The 22535-nt window shown below is 40.6% G+C and overlaps 1 protein-coding gene across 2 annotated transcripts in view; it reads right to left on the reverse strand.

Annotated features, from left to right (window-relative positions):
• LOC128649159 (ubiquitin carboxyl-terminal hydrolase CYLD) overlaps positions 1–22535 on the reverse strand; it is a 113956-nt gene that overhangs the window by 51351 nt on the left and 40070 nt on the right. For both annotated transcript variants that reach the window (XM_053702259.1, XM_053702258.1), the window contains exons 8-9: positions 22290–22412; positions 21583–21674 (exon numbers count right to left, since the gene is read on the reverse strand). In XM_053702259.1, coding sequence (XP_053558234.1) covers positions 21583–21674; positions 22290–22412 — 215 coding nt within the window. The remainder of the gene's footprint in view (positions 1–21582; positions 21675–22289; positions 22413–22535) is intronic.

A 22535-nucleotide genomic window follows, 5' to 3' on the forward strand; every position in this document is an offset into this window, starting at 1 on the left:
TGGACGTCGTTTGAAGAGGATGCTCCGCGTCGGATGTCTTGAAGATGGAGCCACTCCGCGCCAGATGGATGAAGATAGAAGATGCCGCCTGGATGAAGACTTCTGCCCGTCTGGAGGGTCACTTCTGCCTGTCTGGAGGATCACTTCTGCCGGCTTCGTTGAGGACTTCGGCCCGGTTGGGTGAAGACTTCTCAAGGTAGGGTGATCTTCAAGGGGTTAGTGTTAGGTTTTTTTAAGGGGGGGATTGGGTGGGTTTTAGAGTAGGGTTGGTTGTGTGGGTGGTGGGTTTTAATGTTTGGGGGGGTTGTAATTTTTTTTTTTTACAGGTAAAAGAGCTGATTACTTTGGGGCAATGCCCCGCAAAAGGACCTTTTAAGGGCTATTTGTAATTTAGTGTAGGGTAGGGCTTTTTTTTTTATTTTGGGGGGCTTTTTTATTTTGTTAGGGGGATTAGATTAGGTGTAATTAGTTTTTGAAAATCTTGTAATTATTTTATTATTTTCTGTAATTTAGTGGGGGGGTTTTGTACTTTAGATAATTTTTTTAATTGTATTTAATTATATTTAGTTTAGGGAATTAATTTAATTATAGTGTAGTGTTAGGTGTAATTGTAACTTAGGTTAGGTTTTATTTTACAGGTATATTTGTATTTATCTTAACTAGAAAGTTATTAAATAGTTAATAACTATTTAATAACTATTGTATCTAGTTAAAATAAATACAAAGTTGCCTGTAAAATAAAAATAAACCCTAAGATAGCTACTATGTAACTATTAGTTATATTGTAGCTATCTTAGGGTTTATTTTATAGGTATTTCGTTTAAAATAGGATTTATTTAGCGAATGATAGTAATATTTATTTAGATATATTTAAATTATATTTAAGTTAGGGTTAGACAGGTTTATTGGTTAATAAATTTAATATAGTGTCGGCGATGTTGGGGGTGGCAGATTAGGGGTTAATAAATGTAGGTAAATGGCGGCAGTGTAAGGGAGGCAGATTAGGGGTTAATAAATGTAGGTAGGTGGAGGCGGTGTAGGGAGGGGGCAGATTAGGGGTTAATAAGTATAATGTAGGTGGCGGCGGGGTCCGGGAGCAGCGGTTTAGGGGTTAATAATTGTATTTTTTTGTTGCGGTGGGCTCCGGGAGCGGCTGTTTAGGGGTTAATACATTTATTAGAGTTGCGGCGGGGTCCGGGAGCGGTGGTATAGGGGGTAAACAGTATAGTATAGTGTGGGTGTTTAGTGACAGGGTACCAAGAAAGCTGAAAAAAATGCCGAAGAGCAGCGAGATCGATGACTGTTAGTTAACAACAGTCCGCTGCTCATTGCACCGTACTTGGTGCGCAGCTTTTTGACAGCTTTTTTGGTAACTTTGGAGAACGTATTCAGGTCCGCGGCCATGATGTTAGGCGATCTTAGGCGAGCGTATTGGTGCCGTCGAATGCAAGAAAGTTGACGCTTTTATAAATAGATGCCTAAGATTGTTAAGTGGGTAGAATGCTGGCTTAAAGATAGACGACAGAGGGTTTCAATTAATGGAGTACATTCAAATGAGGCGTCAGTTACTAGTGGTGTTCCCCAAGAGTCAGTGCTTGGGCCTGTTTTGTTTAACATGTTCATAAGTGATATTGGAAGTGGGCTTAAAAGGGATCCAAAGGCCAATTATAGTCTTAATGGTTCATTACTGACTGTAACTAAAGAAGAAAGGAACTTGGGAATTATTGTTTCAGATTACTTAAAATTTGTTACACAATGCAGCAGTGCAGCCAGTAAGGCCAGTCAAATACTTGGTTGCATTGGAAGAGGTATTAGTAGCAGAAATAGCAAGGTTCTTATGCCCCTTTACAGATCATTAGTTAGGCCAAATCTGGAATACTGTGTACAGTTCTGGAGACCATATCTTCAGAAAGATATAAATAAATTAGAAGCTGTCCAAAGGAGGGCTACTAAAATGGTACATGGTCTAAAACATACAAAGAAAAACTCCATGATCTAAATATGTATAGTTTAGAGGATAGAAGGGAAAGAGGTGACATGATAGAAACCTTCAAACATATGAAGGTTCTTAATAAAATAGAAGATGAAAGCATTTTTCACAAAAATAAATGCCGGGGGCGGAGCAAGCGGGCATCTGAGATGGCCGCACCACATTAAAGCTCCAGCATCGGCAGTGACGGAACCCTCTCTCAAGCTAATATCGCACCAGTCTAATGACATCAAAGCAGCTTTCATCACCTGGGTAACAGACGCTGTGTAACCCGCAGTAATTAATCAGTCTCTCTGGCCCTCAGCCGACACTTTTGCTGCCTTGCGGTAAGGGCCGCATCTGAAGCCTGCATTGAGTTGCTGCGCCACGAAGAGTGAAAGCGTAGTGCTCCCAGACCAGATCATAGCACTGGAAGTGCACGGAATAGCGGTCAACCCTGCTGCGGCTTAGCCTCAATCACAGGATACAGCTCAAACGGACATTTGAACCTTGCAGCCCTTTTTTGAGTCACAATTTACTGACGGACGCCATCTTGGGGGTGAGTGTGTAAACACACAAAATGTTATAAAAACAGGCAAAGTGTCTGACATATTGCCTCAGAATTAGCTTGCATGCAAGCATAACAGTATATAATAATCTGTACACCCGCTATATAATCTCCTTTGGGCTATAACGTGATGCTAGGGGCTGATCTATATAACTAGCCCTGGATTGCTGGAAGTGATAAGCTCAATGTGCACTGATCAAAGAAGCATCAATACTTTTGCAATCAGCACAACAACACAGCAAATAGCTGCAACTCATTTATAAAACTGTTTATTCTCACCTCAGAAGGAAAAGCTGTATCTGGATCTGATAGTTTAAAATATGGGGCAGTGACTTTCTAATAATACCGGCTGACAGGCAGGAGCCGCATGGTCAGTCACCCATACTATACTGGCATAAATTTAGACATCATGATATAATGCCTTAGTCTCAGTCTCGCCACTATTCGCATACATAATTGACCATAGCCTTTGCAAAAGAGAGCACTGCTCAGTCTACATTGCAAGTGACATCTTGTTAGGTGTTTTGAAGCATCTTCTCTACTGAATTAAAGCAAAAAGATCTACTTTATAATAACGGTCTGATTATCGTACTGAGTTACTGAGGACCTATAACTGACAAGAACACATGGACAGTCTGACCCGAAAATGGCACAGAGAAAGAATGCCAAAATGGATCAAAATTTAAAGCCTAACAACACTCCCAATGTAGTGAGCTCCTTCTTTAAAAGCGCAGATAAGAAGAAAAAAACAGAGACTTCACAGGCACACAGGAGGAATCTTTGTCCGACAACCCAGATACCCCTTTGGATCCTCCTACGTCCCCTGGTCGATCACAGCAAGCCGAAGATGGCCCGGTGACACTCAAGGCAATGGAAGCCCTTATTAACCAAGTCAAAACCTGCATCAAATCTGAGTGCGCTGAACTGAAAAGAGAAATAAATGAACTAGGCTCTCGCGTAGAGGTCTTGGAGAATGACAGAGAGTCAAAGAAATAACTGATATGTCTCACTATATTGAAACGCAGCAAGCACAGATTACAGAATTAGAGAACAAAATAAATGATATCGAGAATCGGACAATGAGAAACAACCTCAGAATTCGTGGGGTGTGCCAACCAACGAGTAATTGAAGAGATTCCCCTTGAAAGGGCCCATTGTGCCCTGCGACCCAAACCTACTGACACTCAACCTCCCAGAGATATCATTATATGCTTCCAAAGTTACAGGGAGAAAATATTCCAACTCCCAAGGACGCATCCTACCTTCACATTCTTGGGAGTTAAAATACAAATCTACCAGGACCTTTCAATGAGAACACTTCAAATGAGAAACAAGTTTTCTTTTTTCACAGCCCACTTACGATATTTAAAGATACCTTACAGATGGGGTTTCCCCGTCTCTTTGCAAATTGTTAATAATGGAAAACGTCACGAATGTACTAGCCCTGCCACGGTGCCAGATTTCTGCAATCAGCTTGATATCCCTCCTTCCTGAGCCTACACACAATCTCTCAGTGAAAGAAGCATCAAAGTCTAAACCACAGAGAAGAGTGTGGTCTGAAGCTGTCAACAAACAGAACAAGAAAAATCAGTGTGTCGAGCCATCATACTTTCTAGACGCTACTTGATCCATGGTAATCCTGTCTCATGGAACTTGTAAGTTATAATCTTCTGATCTCATATACCGAGAAGATGTCACAACTTTACATGCACTGACTTTGCATCGTTAGAGACTAACAACCTATTTTGGTCTTGGACTCAAGGAAAAAGTAAAAAAAATAATATGTAACTCTGGTACTGTACTCTGTTTTTATACGGAAGAATAGCCATTCCTGTGTATTATTTAAATGTTCAAATCTCACCTGCCATTCTGGGAGGAGACATGTTGACTCAGGGGCGTATTAAGGCCTAGGCCAACAAGGCCTGTGCTTAGTGCGGCAGATTGGGAGGGCCGGCACTTTTGGCTTCTAATTAGTGGCAGTCGCAGTGCTAAAGTGGACTGCAGTCACTGGATAGTGCATGCGGCGGGCTCTGGAATTCTCTCAGTCTCCACTTTGAGAGCTTAGGAGGGTCACTGTGTTAAACTAAGTCTTAGTCTCAGAGGATGATACATTCTTTTTTTTTTTTATGACCCTGTCTGTGCAGTGCTGATTTGGTCCTCCTTCACTGACTGAGCAGTCAGTGTGACTATACACCAGCTAGCTAGCTCTCTAAGTATGGGAAATGTAATTAATATAGCACTGATTGTTGAGCAGTTAGTCAGGACTGGCGTGTATGGAAGTCAGATGGTCTGATTTGAAGCCGTGGGGAAAAAGCTGCGTGAGGTAAGTAAAGGCTTGAGATTTGATGAAAAAAGGGGGAATTGGTGGGCGGGGCACTCATGACGGTGTTCTGTCAGAGTAAGCTGAACTGTGCTACGGCTGCCTTATGTATGTCAAAACTACTGTTTGTGTGCATTGCTGACCTGACCTTCTGCTCCCCCCTCAACTCATCAAAGTGCTTATTCACGGCAAGTGTCAGTTCAAAAGTCTTCCTGGTTAGATAGCTTCCATATATGCTGACAATCAATCTCACTGCTTCTAACAGAGGTGAGTGAGTAAAGCCCTTTCTTAAAAAAGTATTTTTAACTCCTTGGCTGCTAAAGAGGAAAGTTTATACAGTGATTATTTTATTTTTTACATAGGTTGTGGCTTGATTGGTTTTAGGATATCTGTAACAGGTAATATTATATGTGCATCATAGTTTGAAACAGCTCAGCCTGTCTAATGATTGTATACCTGATTTCTGGACATATCTGTACATATCCCTATTTATTCTTAAAAAGGTGAAGTCTCTACATGAAGCATTACTGGCTTTCTACATGGTATCATTAGCTATATAACCTGCATCCTGTATATAAAATATATGTCCACCACCCCTTTCTTGTATGTACAGATAAAGCTTTTGCTGGTTATAATTTAACACAGATGTAAATTCCTACATAGGTGTTTAAATACCCAAATTACACAGATAGATACTACACACACACTGCACTACACTTACTACTAAGACATACATGCACACACTCACCATACATGCACACTGCACTACACATACATACACCAGACACACTACAGACATACATACATACCACACTACACTTACATACACCACACACACTACACAGACATACATGCCCACACACACTCACCATACATGCACACTGCACTACATATACATACACCACACACACACTACACAGACATAGACGCACGCACTCACCATACATGCACACTGCAGTACACATACATACACCAGACACACTACAGACATACATGCACACCGCACTACACTTACATACATCACACACTACACAGACATACATGCACACACACCATACATGCACACTGCACTACATATACATACACCACACACACACACACTACACAGACATACACGCACACACTCACCTTACATGCACACTGCAGTACACATACATACACCACACAGACATACACACACACACACACACACACACACACAGAGCTTTGCCATGGCATGAAAAAAATATATATTATGGCCAAAAAAAAAAGTCTAAAATCACAGTGGCACCTGTGGTATATGCCTGTTTAGTCTAATTCTGATAACTAGCGACGAAAACTGTTGCATTATTGTATGTTTTTATACTAGACCTGTTTAAATAAACTACTACTGTTTATGGTGCATATTTGGGTGGGCTCCGTTAATGCCGATTTTTCCCCTATTGTTCCTTATTTTTCCTTAATTTCTTGCCGGGCAGGAATTTTGTCAGACACTTTTCCTTCTCTACAGCTCCCAGCACTTATCCTTCTTAATCCCTTCTTCCCCTACACCCCCTTTTGTCTACCTTCTTCCTCACCCTCTTTTCTTTTTCCTGCGTGCTTTCCCTGTTTTTCTTATTGCCTACCTTGTTTTAAGAGTTCTAAAGTTAAGTACAGAATAAATTTTCTTTTTAATTTACTACAACAGTTGAAGCCTACATCAACTGAACCAGTCACATCTGTCATAGCCATACCTCACCTAGACATTAATGGACCCTTTCTCCCCAGTTAGCCGTTTCATAGTTACTACACAAAATGTTAAGGGCTTCCAAGCTCCACATAAACGCTCCATAGCATTTCATGATTTCTATAAGAAGCAATTAGATGTAGTAATGATTCAGGAAATGCATTTTAAGAAAAATAATTAACCCATTTTGTCACAATTTTACTTTGACCAACATTTGTTAAGCTCTGGCCCGACCAAGCATAAAAGAGTTTGTATCTCCTTTAGGAAGGGAACATCCTTTGAACTCCTACAAAAGACCCAGGACCAGGAAGGCAGAATACTGATTTTGGTGGGACTTTATTATGGAAGACCTATAACTCTTCCTAACATTCATGCTCCTAACCGCCCCTCTCCCTTCTTTTTTATATATCTCCAAAAGGCCCAATATTCTTAGGCGGGGATTTCAATTTCCCCATCTGCCCAGCACTTTATACATCCTTGGGTAGATCCTATTTGCGAAACAGCCAAATAAGATCCAATTGGTAGGCAATCAATGCAATACCCCTCCTTGACACCTGGAGAATAACCCATCCCACGACAAAAGACTTCACATTTTTCTCTAACCCTCAACGCTCCTACACTACATTTTCTGCGACCAAAACACATTGACTACACTAATAGACTCCAGACTACATCACACTACTTGGTCTGACCATAGCATGGTGAGTTCCACGTTCAAGTGGTCTTCCAAACCTCAACATTACCAATATTGCAAGTTAAATGACAATGTTTTCCGACCCAGTAATCACTACAAACATATGTGAAAAACAGTTTTTTTCTTTCCATGACCCTTCCTCCACCTCTGCTACTAATAATTAGGAGACGTATAAATGCTACATAAGAGGGTTGATAATGAGCCACACACACAAATTGCGGAAGCAAAGAGCGACCCAATTCCTGTCACTAACAAATGATTTTCAAAATAGCGAGAAAGCCCTAAAGCAGAATCCCAAATCCCCGCAACTCTTAACACAATCACAAAAGTCCAGAGAGGCCCTTAACCAATATTTGATTAAAAACGATCATTTGCGGGCACTCACAATAAAATCCAAATTTTTCATTGAAAGCAACAAAGCTGGCCGTCTTCTTGCCCGATCCCTTAAAAAGAAGAGATAAAAGTCCTTCATTGCTAAAATACACTCCCCGACTATTCCCCTACCCGCCCTCCTCGTAAAGGACTACAAAAGAGTCTCAAACTTCTCTATTAATATGGGGAAGTCCATGCTGATGCCGCTACACCTATCAGATGAGAAAGCCCGCTGCATTTCGACCCAAACTGCTTTCCAGATTACCAATAAAATAAGATACTAGGTATAGATATTTCCCCTAAACACTCGGACCTATTTGATCTAAATTATACCCCTCTCCAGGAGCACACTAGGTCCACCCTTGAGTCATGACAAAACAGGGTCACCTCTCTTGGATGGGGCATATTAACGCAATAAAAATGTCTCTCCTTCCGAAATATTTATACTTATTCCAAGTACTTCCCTTAGAGCTCCCCTCAATGTTTATAACAAAGCAGCAAAAACTGTTTGAGTCTTTTATCTGGGCGCAGAAAAGAACTAGAGCATCTAAACACACCTTATATCTCAGCAGGGAGGATGGTGGTTTGGGTGTCCCAAATATGCTTGCCTACTATCATGCAGCACATATCGTACGTATCACTGCATTGAAACATGCACAACCTAATAAACCTTGGGTACAATTAGAAACCCACTTGACAGGTATCCATACTCTTGGAGACTTGTATTGGATCCCACCCAAACTTAGACCTCCCAACTCTTATGCTAACTTATGTCAGAGCTACTCTACGGGTATGGGATACAATTCTGGCCTCTGATAAAACAATATTGAGTCAGCCATCTCCCCTCACACCTCTTATAAACAATCCCTCACTTTTGCAAACATGCAGCATAGCTACACCGACCATAGCAGGCTCTCCCTCTAATGTGCTAGTACACTAGGTTTTAAATAAAGGACTAGTCCGCCCCCAAGCAGAGCTCTCCCAGTTATTGGGGCCCCCGTTCCACCTCTGGTTTCCATACATGCAAGTTAGGCACGCAATAGTAACTAGCCCCCACAAAGCGGCCCTCACTAGACCTCTCCCCCCCTTTGAGACCCTATGCATCACCCCTACTATGACTAGGTCTCACATCTCTATAATCTATAAACTATTGAGAGGCTCTTTCCCCCTAAAAAAACAAACAAAAACGTCCTTCATAGTCAAATGGGAAAAAGAATTAGACATCAATATTTCAGACACTCAATGGAGCCATATTTTTTCTGAGACCAAAAAATCATCATTATCACTAGCAATCGTAGAGATGAATTATAAACTGCTATCCAGGTGGTACCTGACCCCGCATCACCTTCACAGCATATTCCTAAACTCCTCTCCCATGTGTGGGAGGCATTGTGAAGGAAGGGGCACTTTATCCCACATCTGGTGGTCTTGTCCTCTCCTACACAAATACTGGGAAAATACTGGGAAGATATAGCTGAATGTATTAACACAACTTTAGAAATTTCGGTCACACTTTCCCCTGCCATAGTATTACTGAATGACAAACCAAATATCCCGTGTATATACCGAAAAAAAATATTGCATTGTATGTTTTGCTGTGCCAAACGCTTGATACCAAGATTCTGGAAAAAACACCTAATTCCTGATTTTTTTTTATGTATATACTACACATTTATGGGTAAACAAGAATTTATTGAAGACATGATATACATATGGGAACAGAGGTAAAACTAGCACAACAGTTCATTATTTTGTCTAGAATTAGGTACAATGTTTTGAGGTTTGATGGTGGGGCCATTATTGTTTTGATTCCTGTGGTAAATTTACAGATATCGTGTTTCATGATGTAACCGTTTATATTCTAGTTAAAATATCTTTGTGGTATATGAAACTTCTATGTGATTGCCATTTCTGTATACCTATTTTTTTATTTTATTTTTAAATCTAAATAAAAATAATTTAATTAAAAAAAAATAAACAAATGCCAAAACAAGGGGTCACAATCTAAAGTTAGAGGATAGCAGATTCAGGAGAAATTTGAGGAAGCATTTTTTTACAGAAAGGTTGGTGGATTCATGGAATAATCTTCCATTTGAGGTGGTAAACACAAAGACTGTAAATGAATTAAAAAATGACTGGGACATGCATAAGGCTATCCTAAGGAAAAAGTAACATGAAATATGGGTAGACTTGATGGGCCTTTTTGGTTCTTATCTACCGTCAAATTCTATTGCCTAGATTTAGAGTTCTGCGTTAGCCGTCAAAACCAGCGTTAGGGGGTCCTAACGCTGGTTTTGGCCGACCGCTGGTATTTAGAGTCTTGTAGGTAAGGGTCTAACGCTCACTTTCCAGCCGCGACTTTTCCATACCGCAGATCCCCTTACGTCAATTGCGTATCCTATCTTTTCAATGGGATTTTTCTAACGCCGGTATTTGGAGTCTTGGCTGAAGTGAGCGTTAGAACTCTAACAACAAGACTCCAGCCGCAGGAAAAAGTCAGGAGTTAAGAGCTTTCTGGGCTAATGCCGGTTCATAAAGCTCTTAACTACTGTGCTCTAAAGTACACTAACACCCATAAACTACCTATGTACCCCTAAACCGAGGTCCCCCCACATCGCCGCCACTCTAATAAAATTTTTTAACCCCTAATCTGCCGACCGCCGCAACCTACATTATCCCTATGTACCCCTAATCTGCTGCCCCTAACATCGCCGACCCCTATATTATATTTATTACCCCCTAATCTGCCCCCCCCCAACGTCGCCGCTACCTACTTACAATTATTAACTCCTAATCTGCCGACCGGACCTCGCCGCCACTATAATAAATGTATTAACCCCTAATCCGCCTCACTCTCGACTCAAAAACCCTATAATAAATAGTATTAACCCCTAATCTGCCCTCTCTAACATCGCCGACACCTAACTTCAAGTATTAACCCCTAATCTGCCAACTGGGCCTCGCCGCTACTCTAATAAATGTATTAACCCCTAAAGCTAAGTCTTACCCTAACACCCCCCTAAGTTAAATATAATTTAAATCTAACGAAATAAAATAAATCTTATTAAATAAATTAATCATATTTAAAGCTAAATACTTACCTGTAAAATAAACCCTAATATAGCTACAATATAAATAATAATTATATTGTAGCTATTTTAGGATTAATATTTATTTTACAGGCAACTTTGTATTTATTTTAACTAGGTACAATAGCTATTAAATAGTTAATAACTATTTAATAGCTACCTAGTTAAAATAATTACAAAATTACCTGTAAAATAAATCCTAACCTAAGTTACAATTAAACCTAACACTACACTATCAATAAATTAATTAAATAAACTACCTACAATTATCTACAATTAAATCAACTAAACTAAATTACAAAAAAAACAAAACACTAAATTACAAAAAAACAAACACTAAATTACCAAAAATAAAAAAAGATTACAAGAATTTTAAACTAATTACACCTACTCTAAGCCCCCTAAAAAAATAACAAAACCCCCCAAAATAAAAAAATGCCCTACCCTATTCTAAAATAAAAATTAAACAGCTCTTTTACCTTACCAGCCCTTAAAAGGGCCTTTTGCTGGGCATACCCCAAAGAAAACAGCTCTTTTGCCTGTAAAAAAACATACAATACCCCCCCACACATTACAACCCACCACCCACATACCCCTAATCTAACCCAAACCCCCCTTAAAAAACCTAACACTAAGCCCCTGAAGATCTTCCTACCTTATCTTCACCACGCCGGGTATCACCGATCCGTCCAGAAGAGGCTCCGAAGTCTTCATCCTATCCGGCAAGAAGAGGAGATCCGGACCGGCAAACATCTTCATCCAAGTGGCATCTTCTATCTTCATCCATCCGACGAGGAGCGGCTCCATCTTCAAGACCTGCGGCGCGGAACATCCTCTTCTCCCGACGACTAAACGACGAATCCTTTAAGGGACGTCATCCAAGATGGCGTTCCTCGAATTCCGATTGGCTGATAGATTGAGCTTGCATTCTATTGGCTGTTCCGATCAGCCAATAGAATGCAAGCTCAATCTGATTGGTTGATTGGATCAGCCAATCCGATTTTTCCTACCTTAATTCTATCAGGATTCTATCAGCCAATCGGAATTCGAGGGACGCCATCTCTTAAAGGAACCTTCATTCGTCGTCTAGTCGTCGGATGGATGAAGATAGAAGATGCCGCTTGGATGAAGATGTTTGCTGGTCCGGATCTCCTCTTCTTGCCGGATAGGATGAAGACTTCGGAGCCTCTTCTGGGTTAGATTAGGGGAATGTGGGTGGTGGGTTGTAATGTGGGGGTGGGGGGTATTGTATGTTTTTTTTACAGGCAAAAGAGCTGTTTTCTTTGGGGCATGCCCCGCAAAAGGCCCTTTTAAGGGCTGGTAAGGTAAAAGAGCTGTTTAATTTTTATTTTAGAATAGGGTAGGGCATTTTTTTTATTTTGGGGGGCTTTGTTATTTTTTTAGGGGGCTTAGAGTAGGTGTAATTAGTTTAAAATTCTTGTAATCTTTTTTTTATTTTTTGTAATTTAATGTTTGTTTTTTTGTAATTTAGTTTAGTTGATTTAATTGTAGATAATTGTAGGTAGTTTATTTAATTAATTTATTGATAGTGTAGTGCTAGGTTTAATTGTAACTTAGGTTAGGATTTATTTTACATGTAATTTTGTAATTATTTTAACTAGGTAGCTATTAAATAGTTATTAACTATTTAATAGCTATTGTACCTAGTTAAAATAAATACAAAGTTGTCTGTAAAATAAATATTAATCCTAAAATAGCTACAATATAATTATTCGTTATATTGTAGCTATATTAGGGTTTATTTTACAGGTAAGTATTTAGCTTTAAATAGGATTCATTTATTTAATAAGATTTATTTTATTTCGTTAGATTTAAATTATATTTAACTTAGGGGGGTGTTAGTGTTAGACTTAGCTTTAGGGGTTAATACATTTATTAGAGTAGCGGCGAGGTCCGGTCGGCAGATTAGGGGTTAATACTTGAAGTTAGGTGTCGGCGATGTTAGGGAGGGCAGATTAGGGGTTAATACTATTTATTATAGGGTTTTTGAGTCGGGAGTGAGGCGGATTAGGTGTTAATACATTTATTATAGTAGCAGTGAGGTCCGGTCGGCAGATTAGGGGTTAATAAGTGTAGGTAGGTAGCGGCGACGTGGGGGGGGGCAGATTAGGGGGTAATAAATATAATATAGGGGTCGGCGGTGTTAGGGGCAGCAGATTAGGGGTACATAGGGATAACGTAGGTTGCGGCGGTGTACAGAGCGGCAGATTAGGGGTTAAAAATAATATGCAGGGGTCAGCGATAGCGGGGGCGGCAGATTAGGGGTTAATAAGTGTAAGATTAGGGGTGTTTAGACTCGGGGTACATGTTAGGGTGTTAGGTGCAGACTTAGGAAGTGTTTCCCCATAGGAAACAATGGGGCTGCGTTAGGAGCTGAATGCTGCTTTTTTGCAGGTGTTAGTTTTTTTTCAGCTCAAACTGCCCCATTGTTTCCTATGGGGGAATCGTGCACGAGCACGTTTTGAAGCTGGCCGCGTCCGTAAGCAACGCTGGTATTGAGAGTTGCAGTGGCGGTAAATTATGCTCTACGCTCCCTTTTTGGAGCCTAACGCAGCCCTTCTGAGAACTCTAAATACCAGTGTTGTTTAAAAGGTGCGGGGGAAAAAAAAACACGCGTAGCTAACGCACCCCTTCTAACGCAAAACTCTAAATCTAGGCGTATGTTTCTATAAACAGGTGAAATACCAGGTTTGGCATTTAAACTGTAAATTATAAGAGTTTGTAAATAATATATCAACTATACTTCTGTAGTTAAAGGGATATAAAAGTCCCAAAAGAAAATTCTCTAAATTGCTGGCGCCTGGAATTTTGTATTATTGCTTACATATAACTAAAGTAGTTAAACCCTGCAAAGGGATCAAAATAAGTCAAATCCAGAATAGCAATGCATTACTGGGAACAAATCTGGTGAGCCAATCACAAGAGGCATATGTGTATAAACACCAAATCGCCAGCTAGGCTCCTGAGCCTACCTAGATATGGTATTTAACAAAGGATACAAAGAACAAAATAAATTAAAAAGTCTCTTAAAATGGCATGCTCTCTCTGAACAATGAAAGTGTTTTCTGACCTTAATTTCCCTTTAACAGTATTTTATTTTTAATAAACAAAATCTCCCCTCCAATTTTTTTTTTAAAATTATAAAAATTGTCTTAATAACAGCACAATATTTAAATCTTAAAATTGTACTTTTCCACTATCCACATAGAAACTGGAGTGCATTTCCTGGAATTCTAAACCCTCACCTCTTCTATTATTATTTTATTATTATTATTAACGGTTATTTGTAAAGCGCCAACAGATTCCGCAGCCCTATAAACATAGGCGGAGTACAACAAAACATTTATAGGGATCAAACGGGTAGAGGGCCCTGCCAAGAGTTGCACTGTTGTAGTCAGCTCTTAAGAAGGTGATCTACAAACAGCTGGGCTCTTAGGCTTACATGCTAAGGGGGTTAAAGGGGATAGCAATGGAGGAGAGGATTTGATATAAAGAAAGGTTAGTGTAGGTTGTATGCATCCCTGAACAGTAGAGTCTTTAGGGAGTGCTTGAAGCTTTCAAAGCTAGGGGAGAGTCTTGTGGAGCGAGGCAGAGAGTTCCACAAGATGGGAGCCAGTCTGGAGAAGTCCTGTAAACGGGAGTGTGAGGAGGTGACAAGAAAGGGAGGAGAGTAGGAGGTCATGAGCAGAGCAAAGGGGACAGGAGGGAGAGTATCTGGAGACAAGGTCTGAGATATAGGGGGGGAGCAGTGCAGTTGAGGGCTTTGTATGTCAGAGTGAGAATTTTGTGTTTGATCCTAGAGGCAAGAGGAAGCCAGTGAAGGGATTGGCAGAGAGGAATACAGTAAAAGATGAGAGAAGCGCTGGAAGCTTAAATGGCACAAATCTAATCGACTTAGAAATACTTTAAAAATTATTTTAAAAAAAATTATAAAATGGTTATAAAATATTTATTACATATGATATAAATAACAATGCTACAACAATGTAAAAGAGATTAAGCACATGGATCCATGACTATAGCTTAAAAACATACATACAATATAAGATGTGTGTGTAAAAAATACATAAAAGATACAAAAGCCTGGTCTGTCTTTTAACATATTGTTATTTACCTAAGCCCATCTTTTGTATCTTTTATGTATTTTTTACACACACATCTTATATTGTATGTATATTTTTAAGCTATAGTCATGGATCCATGCGCTTAATCTCTTTTACATTGTTGTAGCATTGTTATTTATATCATATGTAATAAATATTTTATAACCATTTTATAATTTTTTTAAAAACATAATTTATGCTTACCTGATAAATTCCTTTCTCCTGTAGTGTGGTCAGTCCACGGGTCATCATTACTTCTGGGATATTAACTCCTCCCCAACAGGAAGTGCAAGAGGATCACCCAGCAGAGCTGCTATATAGCTCCTCCCCTCTACGTCACACCCAGTCATTCGACCGAGAACCAACGAGAAAGGAGAAGCCAAAGGGTGCAGTGGTGACTGGAGTATTATTTAAAAATTTAGACCTGCCATAAAAACAGGGCGGGCCGTGGACTGACCACACTACAGGAGAAAGGAATTTATCAGGTAAGCATAAATTATGTTTTCTCCTGTTAAGTGTGGTCAGTCCACGGGTCATCATTACTTCTGGGATACCAATACCAAAGCTAAAGTACACGGATGACGGGAGGGACAGGCAGGCTCTTTATACGGAAGGAACCACTGCCTGAAGAACCTTTCTCCCAAAAACAGCCTCCGAAGAAGCAAAAGTGTCAAATTTGGAAAATTTGGAAAAAGTATGAAGAGAAGACCAAGTTGCAGCCTTGCAAATCTGTTCAACAGAAGCCTCATTCTTAAAGGCCCAAGTGGAAGCCACAGCTCTAGAAGAATGGGCTGTAATTCTTTCAGGAGGCTGCTGTCCAGCAGTCTCATAAGCTAAACGTATTATGAATTATCCCAGATGGGGATAAAGAAAGCGCGCTGAAAAAAAGTATGAAACATAAAACATATCTTAACTAACAAAGTCAGTATGCAACTCTACCGTAAAACCGGTTAGTAATTATGTCCTTGATACAAAAGGGATTCCTGTTGGTTCGTTTCAATATATTTGTCCCTTTTCGGAAAAGAAGATGATAAATGTATTTCTTCTGAGATGAAGTGGTGAAGTAGGCGTAGGCAGCTCCTCTTGGTCCCAGAGAGTAGGGAATAGACTAATGCAGGAAGGAAAAGAGAGAGGGCGCCACAATAGCGTAATATTGTCTGGTATTGTGAGCAAACATATGTAGACAAATGGTGTGCTTACCAGAACTAGAGGCACTGTGCTGTGACCAGTGCGTGATAGCTTGCTAGCACTTAACAGTGGCTAGTACACTGGATGGATAACGTTCCTTGGAGTCTTTGCTGGTGCCCCCTAGGCAACCTTTTTCTTAGTATGGATAATTTCAACTGGAAAGTAGAACTTGGTGTGTTGTTGTATGGTATTGGAATACCACAAAGCATAGACAACTTCTTGTAATAAAAAGCTTTAATATATGACGCGTTTCTCAACCCCAACTGGGTCGTTTCCTCAGATAAAAGCGAATAAAAATGGTTACATTTACCGGCATTATATACACATTGTATCATTAAAAACAGGAAGTTGTCATTGCGTGTTTGTCCAATAGGACTGCATTTTCAATTGTAAGAGGCTCTTACAATTGAAAATGCAGTCCTATTGGACAAACACCCAATGACAACTTCCTGTTTTTAATGATACAATGTGTATATAATGCCGGTAAATGTAACCATTTTTATTCGCTTTTATCTGAGGAAACGACCCAGTTGGGGTTGAGAAACGCGTCATATATTAAAGCTTTTTATTACAAGAAGTTGTCTATGCTTTGTGGTATTCCAATACCATACAACAACACACCAAGTTCTACTTTCCAGTTGAAATTATCCATACTAAGAAAAAGGTTGCCTAGGGGGCACCAGCAAAGACTCCAAGGAACGTTATCCATCCAGTGTACTAGCCACTGTTAAGTGCTAGCAAGCTATCACGCACTGGTCACAGCACAGTGCCTCTAGTTCTGGTAAGCACACCATTTGTCTACATATGTTTGCTCACAATACCAGACAATATTACGCTATTGTGGCGCCCTCTCTCTTTTCCTTCCTAAACGTATTATGCTACGAAGCCAAAAAGAGAGAGAGGTAGCAGAAGCTTTTTGACCTCTCCTCTGACCAGAATAAACGACAAACAGGGAAGACGTTCGTCGAAAATCCTTAGTTGCCTGTAGATAAAATTTCAGGGCACGGACTACATCTAGATTGTGTAGAAGACGTTCCTTCTTCGAAGAAGGATTAGGACACAAAGATGGAACAACAATCTCTTGATTGATATTCCTGTTAGTGACCACCTTAGGTAAGAACCCAGGTTTAGTACGCAGAACTACCTTGTCTGAATGAAAAATCAGATAAGGAGAATCACAATGTAAGGCAGATAACTCAGAGACTCTTCGAGCCGAGGAAATAGCCATTAAAAACAGAACTTTCCAAGATAACAATTTGATATCAATGGAATGAAGGGGTTCAAACGGAACACCCTGTAAAACATTAAGAACTAAGTTCAAACTCCATGGTGGAGCAACAGTTTTAAACACAGGCTTAATCCTGGCCAAAGCCTGACAAAAAGCCTGAACGTCTGGAACCTCTGACAGACGTTTGTGTAAAAGAATGGACAGAGCTGAAATCTGTCCCTTTAAGGAACTAGCGGATAAACCCTTTTCTAAACCTTCTTGTAGAAAAGACAATATCCTAGGAATCCTAACCTTACTCCATGAGTAACTTTTGGACTCACACCAATATAAGTATTTACGCCATATTTTATGGTAAATCTTTCTGGTAACAGGCTTCCTAGCCTGTATTAAGGTATCAATTACTGACTCAGAAAAACCACGTTTTGATAAAATCAAGCGTTCAATTTCCAAGCAGTCAGCTTCAGAGAAATTAGATTTTGATGTTTGAAGGGACCCTGGATCAGAAGGTCCTGTCTCAGAGGCAGAGACCAAGGTGGACAGGATGACATGTCCACTAGATCTGCATACCAGGTCCTGCGTGGCTACGCAGGCGCTATCAGAATCACCGATGCTCTCTCCTGTTTGATCCTGGCAATCAATCGAGGAAGCATCGGGAAGGGTGGAAACACATAGGCCATCCCGAAGGTCCAAGGTGCTGTTAAAGCATCTACCAGGACTGCTCCCGGGTCCCTGGACCTGGACCCGTAATAAGGAAGCTTGGCGTTCTGGCGAGACGCCATGAGATCTATCTCTGGTTTGCCCCAAAGTCGAAGTATTTGGGCAAAGATCTCCGGATGAAGTTCCCACTCCCCCGGATGAAAAGTCTGACGACTTAGGAAATCCGCCTCCCAGTTCTCCACTCCAGGAATGTGGATCGCTGACAGGTGGCAAGAGTGAGACTCTGCCCAGCGAATTATCTTTGATACTTCCATCATCGCTAGGGAGCTTCTTGTTCCTCCTTGATGGTTGATGTAAGCTACAGTCGTGATGTTGTCCGACTGAAAACTGATGAACCCCCGAGTTGTTAACTGAGGCCAAGCCAGAAGGGCATTGAGAACTGCTCTCAATTCCAGAATGTTTATTGGAAGGAGACTCTCCTCCTGAGTCCATGAACCCTGAGCCTTCAGGGAATTCCAGACAGCGCCCCAACCTAGTAGGCTGGCGTCTGTTGTTACAATTGTCCAATCTGGTCTGCTGAATGGCATCCCCCTGGACAGATGTGGCCGAGAAAGCCACCATAGAAGAGATTTTCTGGTCCCTTGATCCAGATTCAGAGTAGGGGACAAATCTGAGTAATCCCCATTCCACTGACTTAGCATGCACAATTGCAGCGGTCTGAGATGTAGGCGTGCAAAGGGTACTATGTCCATTGCCGCTACCATTAAGCCGATTACCTCCATGCATTGAGCCACTGACGGGTGTTGAATGGAATGAAGGACACGGCAAGCATTTTGAAGCTTTGTTAACCTGTCTTCTGTCAGGTAGATCTTCATTTCTACAGAATCTATAAGAGTCCCCAAGAAGGGAACCCTTGTGAGTGGTAAGAGAGAACTCTTCTCTTCGTTCACCTTCCACCCATGCGACCTTAGAAAAGCCAGTACTAACTCTGTATGAGACCTGGCAGTTTGAAAGCTTGACGCTTGTATCAGAATGTCGCCACAGTCCTCTCACACATCCTATCTATTAGTTGGGTGCAAGAGAATGACTGGGTGTGACGTAGAGGGGAGGAGCTATATAGCAGCTCTGCTGGGTGATCCTCTTGCACTTCCTGTTGGGGAGGAGTTAATATCCCAGAAGTAATGATGACCCGTGGACTGACCACACTTAACAGGAGAAATAATTTTTAAAGTATTTCTAAGTCGATTAGATTTGTGCCTTTTAAGCTTCCAGCGCTTACTCTCACCTTTTACTGTATTCCTTCCTCTGTTAGCCCGCTAGGAGACTAACCTGTGAGTAAGCTTAAGGCCTAATTATCTACTAGCGCTCAGTCCACCTACTCTTCTATTGGATTGGCAGAGAGGTGCAGCAAATGAAGAGCGACGTGTAAGGAAGATGAGCCTGGCAGAGGCATTCATTACGGTTTATGAAGGAGCTAGGCGGCAGCTGGCGAAACCAGAGAGGACAGAGTTGCAGTAATCAAGGCGGGAAAGGATGAGAGAGTGGATTCAAATCTTAGTTGTGTCTTGTGTAAAGAAAATGTCTAATTTTAGAGGTGTTTTAAGGTGGAAGCGGCAGGATTTAGCCAAGGGCTGAATGTGAGGAGTGAAAGAAAGATCTGAGTGAAATGTGACCCCAAGACATCGGGCATGCAGGGTAGAGGTAATGATGGAGTTCTGGGCAGTTAGAGAGATTGGGGGGTGGAGATTTTGTAAGAAAGGGGGAAAAATAAGGAACAGTCCACCTCAGTTTTGGAGAGATTAAGCTTGAGGTAGTGAGAGGGCATCCAGGAAGAGATGTGAGAAAGACAGTTAGTGATACGGGTTAGCAAAGAAGGAGATAGGTCTGGTGCAGAGAAGTAGATTTGTGTGTCGTCAGCATACACATGATATTGGAACCCGTGGGACTTTATTAGGAAACCTAATGATGACGTGTAAATTGAGAAGAGAAGGGACAGAGCCTTGGTGGTACCCTGACAGAAAGTGGTGACGGGGCAGAGGAGGCCCCAAAGAAGGCAATACTAAAAGGTACGGTTTGACAGGTAGGAAGAGAACCACGAGTGGGCTGTGTCACAAATGCCGAAGGACTGGAGGGTTTGGAGCAAAAGAGGGTGGTCAACAGTATCAAAGGCTGCGGACAGATCAAGGAGGATAAGCAGAGAGAAGTGGCCTTTGGATTTTGCTGTAAGTAGGTCGTTGGTAACCTTAACGATTGCTGTGTCTGTGGAGTGATGGGGACGAAATCCAGATTGCAGAGGGTCAAGGAGGGAGTTTAATGTAAGGAAATGGGATAGGTGTGCATATACTAGCTTTTCAAAAAGCTTTTAGGCAAGAGGGAGTAGGGAAATAGGGCGGTAGTTGGATCAACAGAAGGTTTTTTGAGGATAGGTGTGAACAGATGCTCCTACATGCAGCACAGTGATTGCTTGATCAATATTGAAGCTTATTTATATCTGTCCCTATTTAACCACAGAAAAAAAGATCAGACAAACACGCAAATGGTGTTTTTGTATGTAGATCTTTGTGCTGTAATTCATTTATGATGCATACATAAAAATTAATTTCTCTTTAATATTGTTTTCAATGATGAACAAGTAGATATATTTATTTTAGTGAAAATTCAAACATGCGATATGATACTGAATAAAGGAGTAATCCGGAAACTTGCAGGATAAGATAAAACGTCCTTTATTATATAACAAAATTTAAAATATATTCAGCTCCAGTTTTTGTAATCCATCTTTGGGTAGGCTTGTCACTTTAACATGTCAGCATTAGTGACAAGCCTACCCAAAGATGGATTACAATAACTGGAGCTGCTAATACATTTTAAAATTTGCTATATAATAAAGGACGTTTTATCTTATCCTGCAAGTTTCCGGATTACTCCTTTATTCAATATCGCATGTTTGAATTTTCATAATTGGAGCCAGCAGAGGAGTTCCGGTTGGATGCATGTGAAGCCACAGACCACTAGGGGGCGAGTACGTAGCCACTGACGTAATCGGCTACACAGAAACAGTGTGAACGATGCTGATACCCGCAGGGAGACACAAAGAACCAGGAAGCTTGAGGAGGGGAGGAACAGTCCACCGGACACGGTCTGGAGTTTGAGGGCATCCCCTAGGACCGAGCACCGGTGGATACGTGTCACAGGAGGTTACGTGAGTAACAATGCAAGCATGCAAAAGTACTTACAGTGGTGTACTGTCACAGAGTGGGTTTGAGCAAGTTCTGTGAGCGGCAATATTGTGGCACTCCCCCCCTATTTAAAAAGTGAGATCTGTTAGGCACTACAGGGTTAAACGGTGTGTGTTTATATATTTATTTTAGTAAAGAACCCTACCAAGCCATGTGACTCATTATCTATAGGGTTTAAATAATACCTCGTGCAATATACGCCACTGTCTGTCCCCCCTGCTTTTACGTGAGAAGGGAGCTAAATAAATAATTAAAGTATACTGCAAAGTTGTTTTACTATGCATCGTACAAATAAACATTTTATATTAAAATCTGAAGGCGTTTACCGTCCTTTTAAGGTATTTATAGTGAACATTATTTTTCTTTAAAACAAATCTTTTACGAGGATACAAGGTTTAGGCTGAGAAATAGAAATAAAAGTGGCATCACCTTTTTCTTCACTGGTAAATCCTGTACTCTTCCCAGCTGCTTCCAAAATCTTCCTCAGGGCCATCACTTTTGTGGCACATACATAACCATTCCTGATAGGACAGCAAAGAGAAAGGCACACAAACTTAGGTCATTTGTATAATGAGGGGCTATGGGTAACAAAAGACAGAAATTAGGGAGAAACTGAAAATTAAAAACAAAGAAGTCAAAAATGCACTTTCATGGTTTAGATAAGATTGTGCAATTTTAATTATTTTGGTATTGTTTGATAAACAGCAGACGCATGTAGGTTCAGGATCAGCAATAGCTGATAATTTGTGACTACACATATGTTCAGCTAGCTCCCAGTAGTGCATTAATAAAGTTATAACACATAGGTACATTTTCTTTTTGCATTTCTATGTCCTTTGAATCATATCATTACAACTTAAAAGGGATAGGATATTCAAAATTAAACTTACACAATTCTGATAGACCATGTTATTTTAAGACATTTAATTTCACTTCTATTCGGTTCTCATATCCTCATACTGGGAGCTAGCTGGTGATTAGTGGCTTGTCATTGGCTAACCCAGTATGTTATAACGCAAGTATAATAAAATGTTGTAACATATTAGAGTATTTCCTTTTTGCACTTGTATATCCCTTTAAAAGGGACATAGAAAAGCAAACATTTTCTAGCTAGAGTCTGCTGTCAGTATACTTACCTCCGAAGAGGATTTACAATCTCAATACGCAGCAAGTCCCTTGTAGCACTGTAGGGATCAATGTCATTTTTGTCAGCAGGACGCAAGAGCATCGTGTCCAGCACAGAAGAACAGGCAAACATGCTGAGAGATAGAGAATGCAAAATAAATGGGAGAAAAGTGAGAGAGAGAAGCAAGATTGCTTGTTTTGTTAGGGAAGAAATTAAGAAGAAGAAAAAAAGTAATGGCATTTTGTACCATCTAAAA

This window comes from Bombina bombina, chromosome 2 (genome assembly GCF_027579735.1).
Source record: "Bombina bombina isolate aBomBom1 chromosome 2, aBomBom1.pri, whole genome shotgun sequence".
In the NCBI taxonomy this organism is placed as follows: Eukaryota; Metazoa; Chordata; class Amphibia; order Anura; family Bombinatoridae; genus Bombina; species Bombina bombina.